Source organism: Phaseolus vulgaris, chromosome 3 (genome assembly GCF_000499845.2).
Source record: "Phaseolus vulgaris cultivar G19833 chromosome 3, P. vulgaris v2.0, whole genome shotgun sequence".
Taxonomy (NCBI): Eukaryota; Viridiplantae; Streptophyta; class Magnoliopsida; order Fabales; family Fabaceae; genus Phaseolus; species Phaseolus vulgaris.
Window position 1 is genome coordinate 26,411,159 of NC_023757.2, and position 19,569 is coordinate 26,430,727.

The following is a 19,569-nucleotide window of genomic DNA, read 5'->3' on the forward strand; positions in this document are numbered from 1 at the left end:
AGCATTAAAAAATTTAGTGTATAGTCATTTGTTGAAAATTCTGTTTTTTAACTGCAAATAAATGCACATAAGTGCAAGTGATATCTTATTATTCTGTTTTATTTATGTTTTAATTGTTGATTTAATATTTTTAGGTAACTACTCATAAATTAGTTAAAGAGTTTGTTACTGCAAGTACTATAAATGTAATTGTGATAATAAAATATCTTCCTCTGAATTATTCTAAAAAACCAACTTCAGTCTGTGAGGTTTCTTCTTAAGGGATCTATTGGAAGTCAGTAGAGTGCATCAATGGAAGTTAGGAGGTTTCAATTTTTCAACAATGGCACCACCTGTCTTTGATGGAGACAATTATCAAATGTGGGTTGTTCGTATGGAGACCTACCTAGAAGCATTGGATTTATGAGAAATTGTAGAAAGAAAACCCTACTGTGGCACAAAAAATAACAGAAGGCACAAAAAATAACAGAAGGAAAAGAAGATGAAAAGATCAAAGGCAAAAGCATGTCTATTTGCAGCTGTATCTCCTATGGTATTCACAAGAATAATGTCCTTGAAGTCAGCAAAAGAAATCTGGGATTACCTCAAGGCAGAATATGAAGGTGATGAGAGGATGGTGATGAGAGGATTCGTGGAATGCAAGTGCTAAATCTAATCAGGGAGTTTGAACTGCAGAGATGGAGGAGTCATGAGAGGATGGTGATGAGAGGATTCGTGGAATGCAAGTGCTAAATCTAATCAGGGAGTTTGAACTGCAGAGATGGAGGAGTCATGAGAGGATGGTGATGAGAGGATTCGTGGAATGCAAGTGCTAAATCTAATCAGGGAGTTTGAACTGCAGAGATGGAGGAGTCAGAATCCATAAAAGAGTACTCTGACAGACTTCTAAGCATTGCCAACAAAGTGAGGTTGCTTGGATCTCTGTTAAAAGATTCAAGAATTGTGGAAAAACTACTTGTAACGGTTTCAGAGAGGTTTGAAGCCACCATAACAACCCTAGAGGACCTATCAAAAATTTCTCTTGCAGAGCTCTTAAATGCTTTACAAGCACAGGAACAAAGAAAAGCCATGAGACAAGATAGAGCAATAGAAGGAGCCTTAACAGCCAAACATGAAGGTGGTTGGAGAAACAAAGGTAGCAAGATGATAAAGCAGAACCAACAAGAAAATGGAGAAGCAATCAACTTGGGCATGAAGCAGTCATTTGTAGAAACCAAAGTGAACAACAAGATGTAAATGCTCAATTTGCAAATGAGGAGGAGGATGTACTTTTTCATTGCAACTAGTTCCTCCAACAATATTTCAAGTGCATCTTGGCTAATTGATAGTGGATGCACAAATCACATGACTTATGACAAAAAAACTTTTCAAGGAGTTGAAGCCTTCAAAAATCACAAAGGTCAAGATAGCAACACATTAGCAACACATTCAGGTACTAAAACTATTACTGATGTGTTATATGTACCTATCATAGATCAAAATTTATTGAGTGTTGGTCAGTTGCTACAAAAAAGCTTCAAGGTGTTGTTTGAAGATAACCACTGTTTGATCAAGGATGCTACAGGACCAGATTTGTTCAAGGTACAAATGAGAGGTAAAAGTTTCATTAGATCTATTTCAGGAGGAGCTGACTAGTCAAGGGCTTCTCAAGATGCAAAAATCTGAAATAGAAGATGATCCACCAATTAAAGGCAATCGATTACTCTCTAACATATATCATAGATGTAACGTTGCAATATGTGAACCTGTGGATCACAAAGAACCTGTGGGAGGAGTGTTGAAAATTCTGTCTGTTTTATTTCTGTTTTAATTGTTGATTTAATATTTTTAGGTAACTGTTCATAAAATTAGTTAAAGAGTTTGTTATTGCAAGTACTATAAATGTAATTGTCAGCAAAGATAATAAAATATCTTCCTCTTAATTATTTAAAAAACCAACATCATTAATAGCAAAAACGCAAAATTGAATTTAATTAAAACTTCAAGGGAGAAGGTGAATTCTGTGGTATTAATATTGAACCTTCAAAATCTTGACATTTTTGTTGCCAGACCTGAAAGCACGAAGCAATTGCTCGCATGCGTATAGTATCACAGGAATTGCATTATACATCCAAGTATGTGGAAATAAATTTGACCGAATTAAGAACAACATTTCATATGAAGCAAACTTAAAGGGTAATAGTGCATGCATGCGTACATACCGTTTTCTTGTACCATTTCTTGGTGAGGTACAAGTAGTATCCGTGAACGATGAAAAGGCCATAGACGATGACAAAAAGATGGTGAGAGTACCGAAAGGCGTTGAAGCCAGTGAGCATTATGAGAGGCTTGGGGATTTTCAGCCTGTTTCGTCGGAACCAGGGTTGAGCAAAGTGTAGGCTATAGCCATGAGCACCACAATGGTTATCATCCAACCCTCTGTCCCTTTCACGAACCACCAGTAATTATTGGGCCTGTCTTCTCGAAAAAATTGCTTCATAGGCTCATATTCCTCCTCTGTTGTATGTAACAACCTTGGGAAGTGACATGTTAAATGAGCAATTGCATGTATCCCAACCCCAATTGCAAGGCCAAAAACTATCACCTGTATCAAATCAAAACCATTATTAGCAAATAAAAACGAAATTATTCTAATGTGTTTTTTCCATTGATGCATGTTTACCTTGGTTGTCATCGAAGGGAACAACCATGCCTAACTTGGTCTTACTTCTGAGCCAAGTGAAGGTGTTTCTGCAAACGGGTAAGAGGATTAAGGCCATGTTTTGAACTTGAGGGTCTTAGCAGCACCTTTGGTTGATATGCCACAATAGCCCATGTCGTCGAACACGGCACGGTGCTTGTATTCGATGAACTTCCAAGTGAAAAGGGCAGCACAAATTGAAAGCCAAAGAGCAATAACACAGATTCTCTTCCGATTGTCCTCAACAAAGTAAGCCAGTGCCCGGAAGCCACGCTTTATAGGGTTGTACTCTTTGGTTGGGACCAGTTTCAAGCTCAGCATTTGACTTATCACACGACTTTCCGTGGTTATGTGAGTTGATTGTAATGGTGCTTGCAATAGAAGCATTTCCAAGTTGTGTAGCTGCAACCAAAAATAAACATGACATGTTTCAATTAAGTTTCAAAAACTCTTCATGTGATTATTAAAAAAAGTTAGGAAAAGCAGCTTGTTATTCATACTTCACTAATAGGCTGAAGTATTGGGCTGTTTAGTGGCATGGTCAAGCATATGCAGTGGGTGAGTTGAAAATTTTGAAGGGAAAATAAAATAAAATTTAAGACTTAAAGTATGTTTCTTTTTTTTTTTATCCGCAAAAAATAAATAAATTAAATTGAGGTATTTCAGGAATACCTCAACCCTTATACAAAACACAGTCCTCAGAAAACCATACACAGACCAGAACAGAAAAACTGAGGATCACGGCTGACAAACGTAAGCAACCCCGCAATACAACAAAACACCTATAATTTTCTAACATATTTCATACATGCCAAAGGTTCAAGACGGCAGCCAAAATACGAAAAACTTACCACACCCGCTTTAGAATTCACCCATGACCATACCTTCACTTGCACCATTGCAAAAATTCCTGTGGTCTATCCTACCGCTTTTAAATATCTTCTTATTCCTATGTTTCCACAACTTGGCTACCACTGCTATCCACACACAATCCCACAACTAATTAACGTTTTTATTCATCTCATTGATCTTAAAGCTCAAAAAGTGCATTTTTGGCTCGCAGTGCTCCGTCGATACCACCCCAAACCACTTCGTAACACTTTGACCATACTAGTCACGCAACTTTGCATGTACAAAAGAGATGGGGGCATAGTTTACTCTTCCTCCCCACACAGGCAACACTTACTGCTTTCCACACTTTAAGTATGTTCCTATCTATTAGGACAGTTGAACAACAACAAAAAATCAACCAACTCAATTTCTAGTGAATTATTAGTTTTCAGTAATTTGATAGAATACAAACCTCAATGCATCCAAGGTTATCTGGATCCAACTCCTCCATGATAAGAGCTGCATATTCATCTGAACGTTCTTGTAGTTTTGACAGCTTATTAGGACCAAAAGATAAATGGCAGACCAGGGACAGGATCAATAATACTTACAAATTCCAGACGGAAATCTTTGTCTGTCATAAATGGATAAAGGACTAGCCAGAAGACAATGTCGATGAGCACCACAACACCTCTACTAGACTATATATTAAAAAGAAAATGAAAACAAATCAGTAGACTGCCTAGTTCCACCAGTCAATAACACAATGATAATCAAAATGCAAGTGTTTAATTTTTTTACAGCATGAAATAGTAGTTAATTAAGTAGCAGAAAAGGAGCGAGATGAACAAGAAGACATTATAAAAAACACGAATTGAAGCTACAAGGTGCTTTAAATCTAAAGATAACTGAACAAGAATTGAAAAGCAGCTGAAAAGGCAAGTCAGTTCTATATAGGCTCTTGGGGTAGCATTAGTTATCAAGCTTGTGAAATAAGGTAAAATGGACATGGCCAGTTTTACTAGTCTTCAGATTGAGGTGTCAAGGTGGGCAGCACTCTTGCCATTTGAGCTCTACCAAATATGATGCAAACAAGAACCTTTTTTTTTTCTAGTTGCAAACTTTCAGCAATTCTCACGCTTTAGTCACCTGCACCTCAACTCTTCACGCATGCACTCAAATTCAACAATGCCTTATGTAATTCACGCACAGATACTCACCAATTCAAAATTCAAATGATTAAAGAAGACATTAAATCTGCACTAAAACAAATCAGTAATTTCCATCAATCCCCAAAGATTGAAATTGAAAACTGCTTCACGTGTTGGTTTGCTGGACTTGAACCAATTTCACAAAGCACTGCTGTACCAAAACCAGAAACACCAAGGAAAATTTCAACTGTGAACAATCACCAAATCTGAAAAATTACTTCAGCTGCTACCAAAAATTTCTCTAAACTGCACCAGCAAATTTTACTCAAGCAACACACCAAAACTCAATTGAAATTGAGAAACACAGTTCCAATTGAAACTGCAACAGCAAAACCAGAAAACAATTCCAGCAAACACCAAAACCAGAAAACAATTCCAGCAAACACCAAAACCAGAACTTCAGTACTATTATCAAACAGTTGGAGCCCTAAACTCACTACAGCAAATAAAATCAACCTTCACCTACCCGAGGCTTCAATTTCAATTCAATTGACCACAAAACAATTCAACTGAATATCAAATCCAGTGTTTGAATCAAACCTGTGCATCGTTTTTTTCCTCAACTTAGTGACTCAATCGTCACCGAGTAATTCTTCGAGTAATTTTTCGTTTACGTAGAACAAATTGATACAACAAAGTTCACCGCAAATCAGAAAACAAAAAATTCACCGCTCACCAATGTCGTTCACTGATTTTCCGGAAAACGCCATTTCCATTCGTAATTCAACACTGCACCATTTCTCTGATCTCGTACGCCAGTTTTAGCAGTGAAACCAACTCCGATTCGCAATTCTTCATGACTCTGTTTTCTTTTCCGGCGAGGAATTTACAAAAGCAATAAAGCAGGACTTGATACTGTTCTGATAAAAAAAAATCACCGCTAAAACATTATTGTTGAGTGATTCTGGATGCAACAACTGTTCCAGTCATCTTCGCCAATTCTGTTCGCCGGAGGTCGCGAAACCTCCGTACACCGATTTCGTTCTCAATCAACGTAGAAACTTGTTCGTGAGGTTTTGTTTCAAAAAACGCGCCAGAAAACAAGCAAAAAGATTAATGAACCTCTGAAATTTCAAAATATGTTTTCGGTCATCTTCTCCAACACTTCGCCGGAAAATTCATGCAGCGATTATCAAAATTATTCATGCAGGGAGAATTCTAGAACAATGATACTTTCAAGCCGTTATAAATTGTGTCCTGCTAAAGGAGCTACTTAGAAGATAGAATTTTGGAAACCAAACTGGATTGTGCAGTAAGTGATGGTGTGAGGCACTGTAATGATAGGTTGTAAAAGTGATTTGGAGGTTAGCTTTTATGCAGCTGTCTTGTTTTAAGTTGGGTAGACGTATAGGTTTTGTTAGTTTTGCTGGATTTTATAAGTTGGTGGAAGAAGATAAGTTTTTTTTTTTTTTCTTTTTCTTTGTTTGTTTTTTTCCTTTTTTTCTAGTCCATTTTTATGTGAGTTCGTTTGTTTGTTTAATTTTTTACTAAAAAAATTATATGTAATATTGTATAATGTATTTAATTATATGTAATTAATTTAATAATATTATAATTTTATCATTGTGGAGGATTTATACCTATTTAGATTGTAATTTGAAAAAAGAAAGTCTCCCTAATATACACATAAGAAAATAAAAACTTCTTCTTACTATCTTCTTACATACAATTTCCTTATATTGTATCAAAATCATTTCGAGCATATCCTAGCGAGTGTTTGTTGGGCTTATCGAGCCGTTATCGGACCACCTATAATATGTTATCCCACCACAGGGTGTTTTGGAGATTTCACATAGAAATTAGGACATTTCATTTGTATATAAGTGGTGCAAACCTCATCAACCAATCATTTTGCATCTGATTCACAATTTTTCACACACTTCATATTTGTTCCACATATATCATTAATCGCTTGCCAACACCTTTAAATCACATTTTGAGATGCTATATAATCGCCCACCTTCTTCTGTCTGAATAAAGTAACTCATCGAAATAATGAGTTACTATTGATATTGACACATATGAGATCGCTAAATGTTCAGGAGTTCTTCTATTAAAAATATCTCGTTCGTACACATCTTTTCTTTGTTAAAAATTCAAATTGAACATTTAAAGAACAATGATAATCCACAAGTATGTGAGATCTTTATAATGTGAACTAATTAAAAATTATTATTAATATAAAATTTAAAATTGTTATTATAAAATTAATAAATTTAAGTAAATTTGATAGTTTAATTAAAATAGTTACTTTTTTTTATGAGTAACTCATTAACAAATAATAATATTTTTGGTTGGTTGCATTATTGTTATTCACATATTTGGAATCTAACAAAAATTAAAAAAAATAATCCATTATTTTGATAAGATTTTATAATAGAGACCTAAAATCTGTATTATTTTGCTGAGTTTTAAGAATAAATATTTGGTAATTAAGGAAGTTAAATTTTTTTTTTTGAGGTTTTAAAATAAATCTTTGAAACTTATTTAAAAAAATCCTCAAGTTTGTTGAGGTTTTAGAATAAATTTTTAGAACTTAACTAAGGTTAAAAAAAACCTTAGTTGTTTTGCTGATAATTTAAGAGTAAACCTTTAGGATTTAACAAAGGTTAAAAAATCTATTAATTAAATCAATTTCTAGGATTGTTAAAACTTTTTTTCTTGTAATATAATAAAAAAATAATTATATAGAATTAGTTATTTTAAATATTTACAATTTGATTATAAATAAGATGTGAATTATTACTTTTTAAAAATATTTTCCACTATTTCTTAGTTTTTTCTGTTTTCTATTTGGATTCACTACACTTTAATTCATTTTCTTAGTTTTTTAGTGTACATTTTGTATTATTACTTTAAAACGTTAGTAAACTAAAATAGAAAAAAAATATATATTATGAGAAATTTAAATATTATAGATAATTCCTATAAATAGCTCTATGTCTATTTTCATGATGAGTTAACTTTAAGTAAAAACACAAAAAAAATAAAAATCTAAATATATATATATATATATATATATAAAAGAAATAACAGTCCAATGAATTCTTATAAAAGCATAATTTATTTCTTTTTTTAGTTTTTTAAAATAAATTGTGTATTGTTACTTTAAAATATTATTAGAAAAAAATGTATACATGTCAGATGAGAAATTTCAATTGGGGATGATTGTGGAGACAATTTGATGTGAGCTGATTTTTAGATGTTGAGATTATGGTGACACTTTTACTTAAGGTTGAGATTTTAACAATTAGAGGTGAGGACCTAAGGAAGATTTTCACTGGACACGAACTTAACCAACTGGTTAAGTAAGTGTGAATGTTCACTTCACAGAGGCAAAAATGAAAAACAAGATATGGTGAGAAGGAAATGCAATTGCGAAATTGAAAAAGGGGGTAAGGTTAACATCAATGGTGGACATAACCTCCTGATCCTGCCTATTGACCAGAACGTTGGAAACTGCCTCGTCAAAGGATCGACGTGTGTACCGCTTCACACCTCCGTTCCTCTCCGAGATCCACCTCAAGAACCTGCAAAGAAACAGAGCGGCGCCGCTGCGGCCGATCGCACTCCAACGCCCAAGTCAGTGACCGAATCACCAAATACTAAGAGAACAAGAACCGTGCAAATCCTCTCTCACAATCAGCTCTATAACTCGCAAGCGTAAAGAGTATAATCTGAACGTGCGTACCTTAGAAAGTTCGTTGAGAACTCTTATATACCTGGTGACTTTCTCTCTCCTGGCAGTTACAGACTTGGACACGTGGCTCGTATCCAACCGTACACGTGCCATCATCTGGAGCCTCCTTGACTTGGGCGCTGCTTCTACTCTTGTTTTACTAAGTTACTTATGCATGGTACTGCCCAGTGCATAGCCAACTTGGGAGTGCGATCTCTACTGGAACTGGCGAGTTAGGGTGCCTTCATACACCTTCCCTGTGGTCTCGCCGGCCGCCTTCATAATCTGCTTCTCCTTCACCTTCGGCGATGTGCTTTCTCTGGCGATCTCCAATCGCTTGGTCGCCTGAGTTTACATCTGGCGACTTCATCTTTAACCCGGTGATCGCCTATTCTGGTATGCTGGAGATCGGAACACGCCAACTTAATAACTGGCGACTTCCTTCCCTTCTGCCAACCTGGCGCCTTGCCAACACGCCTATACTGTAGCGGGATGCCACGTCATCACTTCCGACTACCAGGGCGGTACACAAGCCCCCCAGTCTTAAGCGAAGACTCGTCTAGCGAAAAGACTGAAAGAGTCACGTTAACACCGATCTACGTGGCACTGACGCAGAATTCCAAGCGGTTGTACTTTCTGCTGCTCTGACGCTCCACCAAACCCCTCGTTCATCACTCGACACGTGGCTTCATCAACGGTTACCTTCAGTTATCGTTTGTGCTTCCCAAACCCATTTTCGAAAAAACTCTTAAACCCATTTTCACTCAATACTGTTCCATCACTCTTCTTCGTGTTCTCAAACGCTCTCACCTTCTCCTGCAAAAACTTTCTCTCAGCGCTCTTCAACATCCTGAACCATCATCAACCTTCATCGTCTTCTTGATTATCGAAAGGTACCTACTTTCCTTCTTCTGCTGGTTTTTCTTGCATTTTAACCGATTCGCATCATCCTGTAACTGCCTGGTGCATACGCTGTGGGTTGCTTTTTTCATTTCTCCTCTATGTAACTTAGGGCTTCGTCAAGCATCGCAACGAACCTACGTTCGTTCGTTTTTCACCTTCCTTCCATGATCGAGTCAGCCTTTGTAACCCCTGATCATTTTTCCTTTTCTTCTTCCTTTGCAGCTGCAACAATGACTCGCACAAAGATCACCTCGAATCCTCCCCCTTCATCAAGAAACCCCCCTTCTCAAGCACACGACCCACCACGAGTTCGTGGCGCTTCATCTTCCCAGGCTGAGAGGCCTGCGTCTTCCCGTCCTATCCTGGCCCAGGCGACTCCACCTATCGCCGGAGGAGCCCCCGTTCCCTTGCCAGCCTTCAAAATCTTGTATCCCTGGGCCAACTCGACCCTTCTGAGGGAGACATCTTCTGTGAACACTGCGGGACCAGTTTTGCGGCTGACTAAGGGGGATGAGCTTCATCAATCATTTCATAAGGAGCACAACGAAAAGATGATAGTGCTGCCTTGCCCCCCCGATCTGCCTGTTTGTGCTGATGACAAAGTGAGCGCCGACGGGCCCTTCTGCTTCGTCTACACGACCTTATTCAAGAAGGTGAAACTCAAGTTCCCTTTCACCCGATTCGAGAGGGAACTCCTTACCGAGCTCAACATTGCCGCCGCCCAGCTTCACCCCAACAGCTGGGCGTTTGTTCGAGCTTTCCAAGTGATGTGCGACCATCTGGGGTTGCCCGCATCCGTGGACGTTGTTTTATTTCTCTTCGAAGCCAAGCACCCAAGAGATCGCCTGTGGGTTAGCTTGAACGCGATTGCTGGGAGGTCCATCTTTGCTATCTTTCAGCAATCCTACAAGGACTGGAAGGGGAAGTTCGTCCAAGTGCGCCCCAACGACAAGGACGACTCCCTACTCGACGGCTTCCCCTTGTACTGGGTGGACAAGGGGAAGAAAGAGTCCAAAAGCTGCTTCAGGAGACCCAGGAGTCCTGACAGCATGGGAGCGTTGGACCGAGATCTCTGCCTTTTCTGGAAAAGGGTCGCGGATGCCAACATCACCTTCCTTACCACCACCCTGATCTGCTTCGAATTCTACGAGGACCAACTCGAAATTCGAATAGGTTAGAACATTTAAACTGTTGTTTTAATACTGCTTCTATTTGACTGTTTCTGGGCGTCTTGTGCGTTATGCGCAAGACTTTGGTTTTATTTTTCCTGCACCGATTATCTGCTATGCTGCATACTGCCTTGTGCACTTATTTTCTCCTTGAGTTAACCCATGCATTTTCGTCTCATGCAGATAACATGTTGGGCAAAGGCATGCTTGCTGAACTGAGGGCGCTCGCCCGAACCCACGGGTTGGCGACGGGTTCTCAAACGGTGCCCAACTCGGTGGTGGAGACAGCCATTGTCCACGGGCGATCGCCACCTAAGGAACCCGCGCAACGCAAGAAACTGGTCCTCAAGAGGCCCAAGAGGAAGGCTCCCCAGGTAGTCCAAGAGGATGAGGAAGAAGATGACGAGGTCACTGAGGATGGCCTCGTTACAAAGAGGAAGAGGGTGGCACCTTCTTCACCACCTGCACCACCCCCTCTTCCCTCATCAACGCCACCATCCACACCTGCTCCTCCTCCATCTTCGCCACCCCCACAAGCTCCTGTTTCACCACTCCAAGCAATCCCGCTAGCCACTGCGCTGCCTGCGGTTGAGGCCCAAGAGCCAAACTTCATGGAGGACCCCCCGAGTGCCTCCACGCCACACATATCAACGGGAGGGGGTCCCCCTTCAAATGCCTCAGCCGCAGAGGTTGCTCCAATCGGGGATGAGGTCGCTCATACCTCACCGATTCTGATCACCGAATCCCCGATTCCGTCGCCACGCCAACAAGCGCCCACTGAAGAACCTGCTAAGGAAGGTGGCGACGAAAACCCACAACCGGCCCCCACAGCGCCTCTGGTGCCTCTACAAGCAGCAAACCTCCCCCTTGAGGTCACAAGGATGTGGGAGCCTCTATCTGCTAAACTAAAGACGATAGCAGAGGACATCCCAGCCATCATCACCAGAGCTGTGGAAAGCTCTACTAGGAGGCTCCAAGACGACCTCTTCAACCTCAAGACCGAAAACAGCACCATGAGGGTTGAGGTGGAGAAGTTGTCTTTCAACTTGACGCTGGCGGAGATTGAACACTCCCGAGTGGAGGACGCAATGAGCACCGAGCTCAGGTTGGCGCGCAAAGAGGCCACTGATCTCTGCCACAAAGTGGAACAGCTTGCTCAAGAAAAGATTGAACTAGAGAGTAAGATTGTGCCTTACCGCGTCAAGGTGGCTGACCTGGAGGCTCTCATGAAGGCCGACGCCGTCAAGGTGCAAAAACTAGAGAAAAGGTCAGCCGACCGAGAGACCCTCCTTGGGCAGGTGGAAAAGGCAAGGGACGACGCCATAGCTCATCTTGCCAAAGCCAACGAAGAGAAGGGAAAGGCAGTTGCTGAATTGGCCCAAGTGCAAGCGGAATCCAAGAAGGTTGCTGAAGACCTTCTCCAGGCTCAAGAGACCAACGAACAACTCAAGAAGCAGGTTGAAGAGCTGGAGCAACAGAATAAGGAGCTGAAAGAGCAAACTGAAGATCTCAAGAAGCGGATTGAGGAACTTCAGAAGCAAATTGAAGATCTCAAGCTAAACTCTGCTCAAATTCTGGCCGCTGGATTCGAAGCTGCACGGGAACAATTCGCCTGCTTGTTCCCCGACCTGGATCTCAGCATGGTGTCGCTGGATAATGAAGTGGTGGATGGAAAAGTGGTGCCCGCCGAAGACTGATCAATTTAATTCATCCATTGCTTTCATACTCTCCCTTGCATTATAACTTGTAATAAAATTTATGTCCTTTTGTATATATGTTTTGAACTGTTATTCACCGTTAATGACAAAGTCTGCGTTTTTCCTCCTTTGACTCTTTCAATCGCCTCAACTTTCCTTGCGTGTTTAATCTCAAAGAAATGTCTTAGCAAAACCGTAGGCACGATCTTTGACTTAACTGCTTCGAACCACTTCAACCTTTAAGCAACAATCACTTTATCGATTCGTAAACTTAAGGCAATTAACCTTATCGTAAAAACATTCCTTACGCAACAAACTTTGACTCAGCTGCTGGTTTAAACACTGCTTCACCCGATCTGCTCCACCAAAACGGGTCCTTTAACATTCTCGCCATCGTTTGAACTTTTCCTGGTCACCAGAAACTCTTGGCGATCAGCTTCTCTCCAGCTTCACGCCTTGGCCCTTGCTCTTTGATCTGGGGGTAGAGATGCCTTTCGGATCCTTCTCTGCCTCCTTGTGCTTCAGAGCGAGAGATCGGGTGGCTAGGCGTTCTCTTCGAACCTACCTTAGCCACCTTCAGAACTTCTTCCACCCTCTACACCGTACCTGAACTCGTTCAAGACGAGAAGGATTTTATCTTGCCTGAACTCACTCATAGGCGAGAAGGTCTTTAACTCGCCTGAACTCGCTCACAGGCGAGAAGGTCTTTTACTCGCCTGAACTCGCTCACAGGCGAGAAGGTCTTTTACTCGCCTGAACTCGCTCACAGGCGAGAAGGTCTTTAAATCGTGCCTCTACATTGCCCCAGGGGTTACATCTTCTCGCCCCCAGAAACACTGAGGACTTTTACTTGCCTCTACATTGCCCCAGGGGTTACATCTTCTCGCCCCCAGAAGCACTGAGGACTTTTTTCTTGCCTCTACATTGCCCCAGGGGTTACATCTTCTCGCCCCCAGAAACACTGAGGACTTTTACTTGCCTCTACATTGCCTCAGGGGTTACATCTTCTCGCCCCCAGAAACACTGAGGACTTTTACTCTTTCTCCCCTGCACTCGCTCGACGGCGAGGAGGTCTTTTACATGCCTCGGGACGCGCGCGGGCGTTGAGGTCTTTTAACTGGTGCCTCCGATCGCCGAAAGACGATGATGACTTAAAAAACTTTAACTGATGCCCCCAATCGCCGAAAAACGATGAGGACTTAAAAACTTTAACTGATGCCTCCAATCGCCGAAAAACGATGAGGACTTAAAAACTTTTTAGAAAGCATGCAAAATATCTTTAACTCGCCTTAAATCACGTATAAGTGACAAGGTCTTCTTCAAAACTTTTCTGGAAAACAGCAAGCATGCAATCTGAAAACGCCTTATACTTCGTAAACTCTTCTTTTATTGGGTGGCCTCATTAAAAACCCTCCTTAGGGAAAAAAGAGTGCCCCCTTCAAACTGTTTTATCAGAAACATCGTAAATAACTTTTGTGTTCGTCTTTACTTACAAAAGTTCTCAACTGTAATACAACTTCAAGTGCGTGGCGTTCCAAGTGCGAGGAATCGCCCCTTCTTCCAGCGTCTCTAAGCGGTAGGCGCCGTTCCCGAGCACCTCGGTTATTCTGAACGGTCCCGTCCACTTGGGCGACAGCTTATTCTCCATCTCGTACTGGTGGGCTTTTCTCATCACCAGGTCGCCTTCTCTAAATTGCCTTGGCATCACCTTCGAGTTGTACCTTCGTTCAATCCTTCTCTTCACCGCCTCAGCTTTCAGTCTTGCCTCTTCCCTGACTTCGTCCAGTAGATTCAGGTTCAGCCTTCTCTCTTCGTTCGAGTCTTCCTCTACAAAGTTCTGGAATCTCGGCGAGCTCTCCTGGATCTCTACTGGAATCATCGCATCACACCCGTAGACCAAACTGAACGGGGTCTCGTGGGTTCCTGACTGCTCGGTGGTGTGGTATGCCCAGACTATACGGGGCACCTCCTCAGCCCAACTTCCCTTGGCTTTTTCTAGCCTTCTCTTCAAACCTCTCAACAACACCCGATTAGCTGACTCCACCTGGCCATTTGTCTGAGGGTGCTCGACGGATGCAAACACTTGTTGAATTCCCACCCCTTCGCAGAGCTTCTTCAACAGGTGGCTTGCAAACTGAGTCCCATTATCCGACACCAGGCGTTTAGGCACTCCAAACCGGCACACGATGTTCTTCCACACGAAACCTTCGATCTTGTGTGCGGTGATCTGGGCCACTGGTTCTGCTTCGATCCACTTGGTGAAATATTCAATCGCCACCACCAAGTACTTCATCTGCCTGATCGCCAGCGGGAAAGGTCCCAGGATGTCGATTCCCCAGGTATGGAACGGCCAAGGGCTATAAATCGACTTCAACTCCTCGGGAGGCGCCTTATGCCAATCGGCGTGCTGCTGGCATTGTTTGCAACATTGGGCATACTTCTTGCAATCTTCTCTCATGGATGGCCAGTAGTATCCTGCACGGAGAGTCCTCGCGGCCAGAGCTCGACCCCCGACGTGGCTTCCGCATATACCTTCGTGGAGCTCCGCCATGATTCTCGTGCACTTCTCGCCATGTATACATTCCAGGAGCGGGTGAGTGAACCCAAACCTGTACAGATCGCCATCAATCAGGGTGTACTTGCTAGAATTCTTCTTTACCTTCCTAGCCTCAGTCGGATCCAGTGGGAGAAGGCCATCCGCCAGGCACCGCTTGTACTGGGTTATCCAAGTGTCTGGCTCATGGGTAGCGCAGACCTGCATCACGTTCACCCTCTCTCCCCGGCAAGCTCTAATTCTCGGCGATCTCAGAGTTTCTTGCGTCAGGGACTTATGGCTTCTCGCGGCTTTCTCCGTCGACTTGCTGATCTGAAGGACCAGGTGATCTGCCACAAATGCTCTCGGCGTCTTCAGAGTTTCTTGAATCACCGTCCTCTGCCTACCCCCCTTGCCTGAGCTGGCGAGCTTAGCTAGCAAGTCAGCTCGGGCATTCTGCTCTCTGGGCACATGCACTACTTCAAAGGAGGCAAAAGAACTCTTCAACTCCTGCACATATTCCAGATAGGCCGCCATTTGTGGATCTTTAGCCTGGAACTCGCCTGTTACTTGCCCTGTGACTAGCAGCGAGTCACTCTTAGCCATCAGCACCCTAGCTCCCATCTCTTTGGCCAGCAAAATTCCGGCGATCAGCGCCTCATACTCCCCTTGATTGTTACTGGCTTTGAGGCAAACCTCAGAGATTGTTCGATCAGCACGCCGTTGGGTCCTTCCAATATGACTCCAGCACCGCTGCCCTGCTGGTTTGACGATCCATCCACCGAAAGTACCCAACGGAAATCGTCCCCTTCAACTCGCGTTGCCTCAGATGAGAGCTCGACCACGAAATCTGCAAAGATTTGCCCCTTAATCGGGCCTCGGGGCTCATATTTGATATCAAACTCTGACAATTCCACTGCCCACTTCACCATCCTTCCTGCAACGTCAGGCTTCTTCAAGACCTTCTGGATGGGCAGGTCAGTCATCACCAGTATTTTGAAACTATGGAAGTAGTGGCGCAACCTCCTCGCCGAAAATACCACAGCCAGCGCAGCCTTCTCCAGGGCCTGATATCTCGTTTCGGGGCCCTGCAACACCTTGCTCACAAAATAGATAGGCTTCTGAGCCTGGTCTTGATCCTGGGCGAGCACCGCACTCACCGCCCTCTCAGTTACAGCAAAATACAACCTGAGAGGGGTTCCCACCAGCGGTTTGCACAGAACCGGCGGGCTCGCCAGATACTCCTTCAGCTTGACGAAAGCTTCCTCGCACTCTTTCGTCCAAACAAACTTATTGTTGCGCCTTAGGCACTGAAAATAGGGATGGCCCTTCTCCCCGCTAGCGGACACGAAACGGGACAGGGCCCTTCTCCACGCCGAAAATACATTTCTCTGGATTCAGCTTCAATCTGAACTTGGCGATCGTCGTGAACAATTCCTCCAAGTCGGCAACGTGCTTGCTCTTTTCCGGCGAGGTCATGACCATGTCATCGATGTACGCTTGCACGTTCCTTCCCAGCATCGGTGCAAGTACTCGATCCATCAGCCTCTGGTACGTGGCCCCCGCGTTCTTCAGCCCAAACGGCATCACCTTGTAGCAGTAGCACGATCTCTCCGTCATGAAGGCTGTTTTCTCTTCGTCCATGGGATGCATCTTAATCTGATTGTACCCCGAGAAGGCATCCAGGAAGCTCAACAGCTTACACCCCGCAGCACTATCCACCAGGGCGTCTATGCTTGGTAAAGGATACGAATCCTTTGGGCAAGCTTTGTTCAGGTCGGTGAAATCGACGCACATGCGCCATTTCCCGTTACTCTTCTTTACCAGCACGACATTCGCCAGCCATTCAGGGTACTGGACCTCCCTGATGTGGCCTGCAGCGAGGAGCTTCTGAGTTTCATCTCTAATCGCCTGCCTCCTTTCTTCGTTGAACTTTCTTCTTCTTTGTCGCACTGGTCTCACCAAGCTGTCCATCGCCAGATGATGGCACAGGAAGTCGGGATCAATCCCGGGCATGTCCGAAGCAGACCATGCAAACGCGTCCAGATGCCGCTCAATCACCTTGGCGATCTGGTCCTGGAGCTCGACCACTAGAGATCTTCCCAACTTGAAGAGTTTTCCCCCGATCTCTTTCTCGAGCCACTGCTCGACAGGCTTTGGCCTAGATTCTCGGGCGATCACCGCCCTGGCGATTCCCTGTTCTCTCGCTTCCTCAGGGCGATTCCGCGCCTCCTCCTCCTCCAGGCCAGCGTTTCCCTCCACTAGCTCAGCGTCCACCATCTCCACGTCCCTTCCGGCGGTCTCGTCCGCTACCGTCGATCTAGGCTTCACACCGGGAGGTGGGGTGGTTGTTACATAACTCACTGATCTCTTGTTTTTCAGGCTATTCTCATAGCACTTTTTTGCTTCTTTCTGATCAGACTTGATCGTGATCACCACCCCCTCCATAGACGGCAACTTTACCTTCATGTGCCGAGTCGACGGAATGGCGCCTATCCTGTTAAGCGTGGGCCTTCCCAACAGGATGTTATATGCTGAAGGAGCGTTTACGATGAGGTACTTGATTTTCTCCGTCCTCGAACCAGCCCCATCTGTAAACGTGGTTCTCAGCTCAATATATCCCCTGACCTCCACCTGGTCACCAGCGAACCCATATAGGCACCCTCCATAGGGCCTTAGCTGGTCAAGGGGTAACTCCAGCTGCGTGAAAGTCGACCAGAACATCACGTCTGCCGAACTTCCCTGGTCCACCAGAACTCGGTGGACCTTCCTTCCCGCCGTAACCAACGAAATGACTATGGGATCGTTGTCATGGGGCACAACGTCCCGAAGATCCTGCTTGGTGAACGTAATGTCCACTTCCGGCGAATGATCTTCAAACATATCCACTGTCATCACCGACCGCGGGTACTTCTTCCTCTGCGATGCGGTGCATCCACCACCTGAGAAGCCTCCTGCGATGGTGTGGATTTCCCCGTGGATAGGCATTTCGTGTTGTTGGGCTTCTCCACCTGCTGGCTGGGAACTCGACGCTCCCCCCGTCCTCCTATCCAGCAGATAGTCATTTAGGAATCCGCTCTTAACCAGATCATCGAGCTGATACCCTAAGGACAAACACGAGTCCAAAGTGTGGCCAAAGCCCTGGTGAAACTCACACCAGGCGTCTGGCTATGGTCCCAGCACCTTGTCGCCCACCTTCTCAGGCGCTTTCAACCTGGCAGATATGTTGGGAATGGCGATCAGGTCCGCTAATCCCATAACAAACTTGTGCTTAGGCGGGCGATTGTATTCCCGTCGTGCTGGTTGTTGGCGCCCCTGGCTCCTCCCCTTGTTCCTCCTATCGTAAGGATGGCGAGTCCTCTGGTCCTTCCTGGCCGCCGCCGCTGTTTCCAACACCCTTTGCGGCTGGATTCTGGTCTGGGCGCGTGGCCTAGCGGGAGCCACGCTACCCCTCTTTTCAGCGACCTCACTTTCATCGGCGATGTGAGCCACCGCAAGTCGCCTGACTTCAGCAAACGTTGCAGGGTGAGCCCTGATCAAGGCCTCGTAGAATGGTCCCGGCAGCACGCCCTTCTTGAATGCGTAGACCAGCATTTCTTCATCTTTGGCCGGCGATCTGACCATCTGCGCTCCAAAGCGATTCAGGTAGTCTCTGAGGGACTCTCCCTGGTACTGCCTTATATCAAACAAATCATAAGACACCCTGGGCGGTGCCTTGTTCACGATGTATTGCTCGACGAAAACCTTCGAAAACTGCTGAAAACTGGTTATGTGACCGTTAGGTAGGCTCACAAACCACTCCAACGCCGTTCCCTGGAGCGTGCTTACAAACATCTTGCAATACACGGCGTCTGACCCCCCCGACAGCATCATCTGCGTATGGAACGTGGTCAGATGGGCCTCTGGGTCCTCCACGCCGGTAAAGACAGCCTTGACAGGGACCACGCTCATAGGAATGGGCGTGTCGGTAATCGCCTGAACAAAAGGCATAGGGAAAACGCGAGGTGGCGATGACGGCGCCACCTCTTCAGCAGAAGAACGCCCTTGCTGCTCCTGAAGAGCTTGACGCAGCTCCTCAGTCACCTTGCTGAGCTCCTCATTCCTGGCACGAGAGGCGACCAGGTCCTCATGCATTCTCGCCTGCTCTATGCGTGAGGCTTCCACAGTTGCCTGCAACGAACGCATCATCTCTGCCATCTGCGCCATGGTCATGGCAGCGGCGCCTTCGGCAACGACGGGCGCAACTGGACTTGAGCGATTGCTTCTCATTTTTCTCATGAAACTCAGCGAATCACAGAATGTAGCGAACAACACTTACTTCAGCTACGATTGAGTCAGCGATCAATCGGAAAAACTGTGCGAAACTCCGGGAGAAAACTCAAGAACACCGTAAACCTTCAAAGAAACTTGTAACTTCACCAGCAACCACTGCTCTTCCCGCGGACAACCGAACGGATGAAAGAACTAACCTCCACCGAACAAATCGCGCGAAAACAGCAGGAAAACCTCACTTCATCGATCGAAAACCCGAGCGAACGGTGTAAAACGCGAATTCACCGAACAAATTCAAGCAAACAGCGAACGATGGTTGCACCAGCACACAACCACGTAGAAAACTTCGAAAACCTCCAAGAACTCACGCTGTGGATGGGAGCAAGTTTTACACGGCCCCACGGTGGGCGCCTGATGATCCTGCCTATTGACCAGAACGCTCGAAACTGCCTCGTCAAAGGATCGACGTGTGCACCGCTTCACACCTCCGTTCCTCTCCGAGATCCACCTCAAGAACCTGCAAAGAAACAGAGCGGCGCCGCTGCGGCCGATCGCACTCCAACGCCCAAGTCAGTGACCGAATCACCAAATACT

General features: G+C 44.6%; 1 protein-coding gene and 1 pseudogene across 1 annotated transcript; one reads left to right on the forward strand and one right to left on the reverse strand.

The window, feature by feature from the left end:
• The first annotated feature begins 843 nt into the window (after window positions 1-843).
• LOC137839452 (uncharacterized) lies at window positions 844-1,236 on the forward strand. Its single transcript, XM_068648567.1, has one exon. It carries the CDS (start codon window positions 844-846, stop codon window positions 1,234-1,236), a length of 393 nt encoding a protein of 130 aa, XP_068504668.1.
• Window positions 1,237-1,989: 753 nt separating this feature from the next.
• Window positions 1,990-5,432, reverse strand: LOC137839453 (respiratory burst oxidase homolog protein B-like; annotated as a pseudogene).
• Window positions 5,433-19,569: the final 14,137 nt, after the last annotated feature.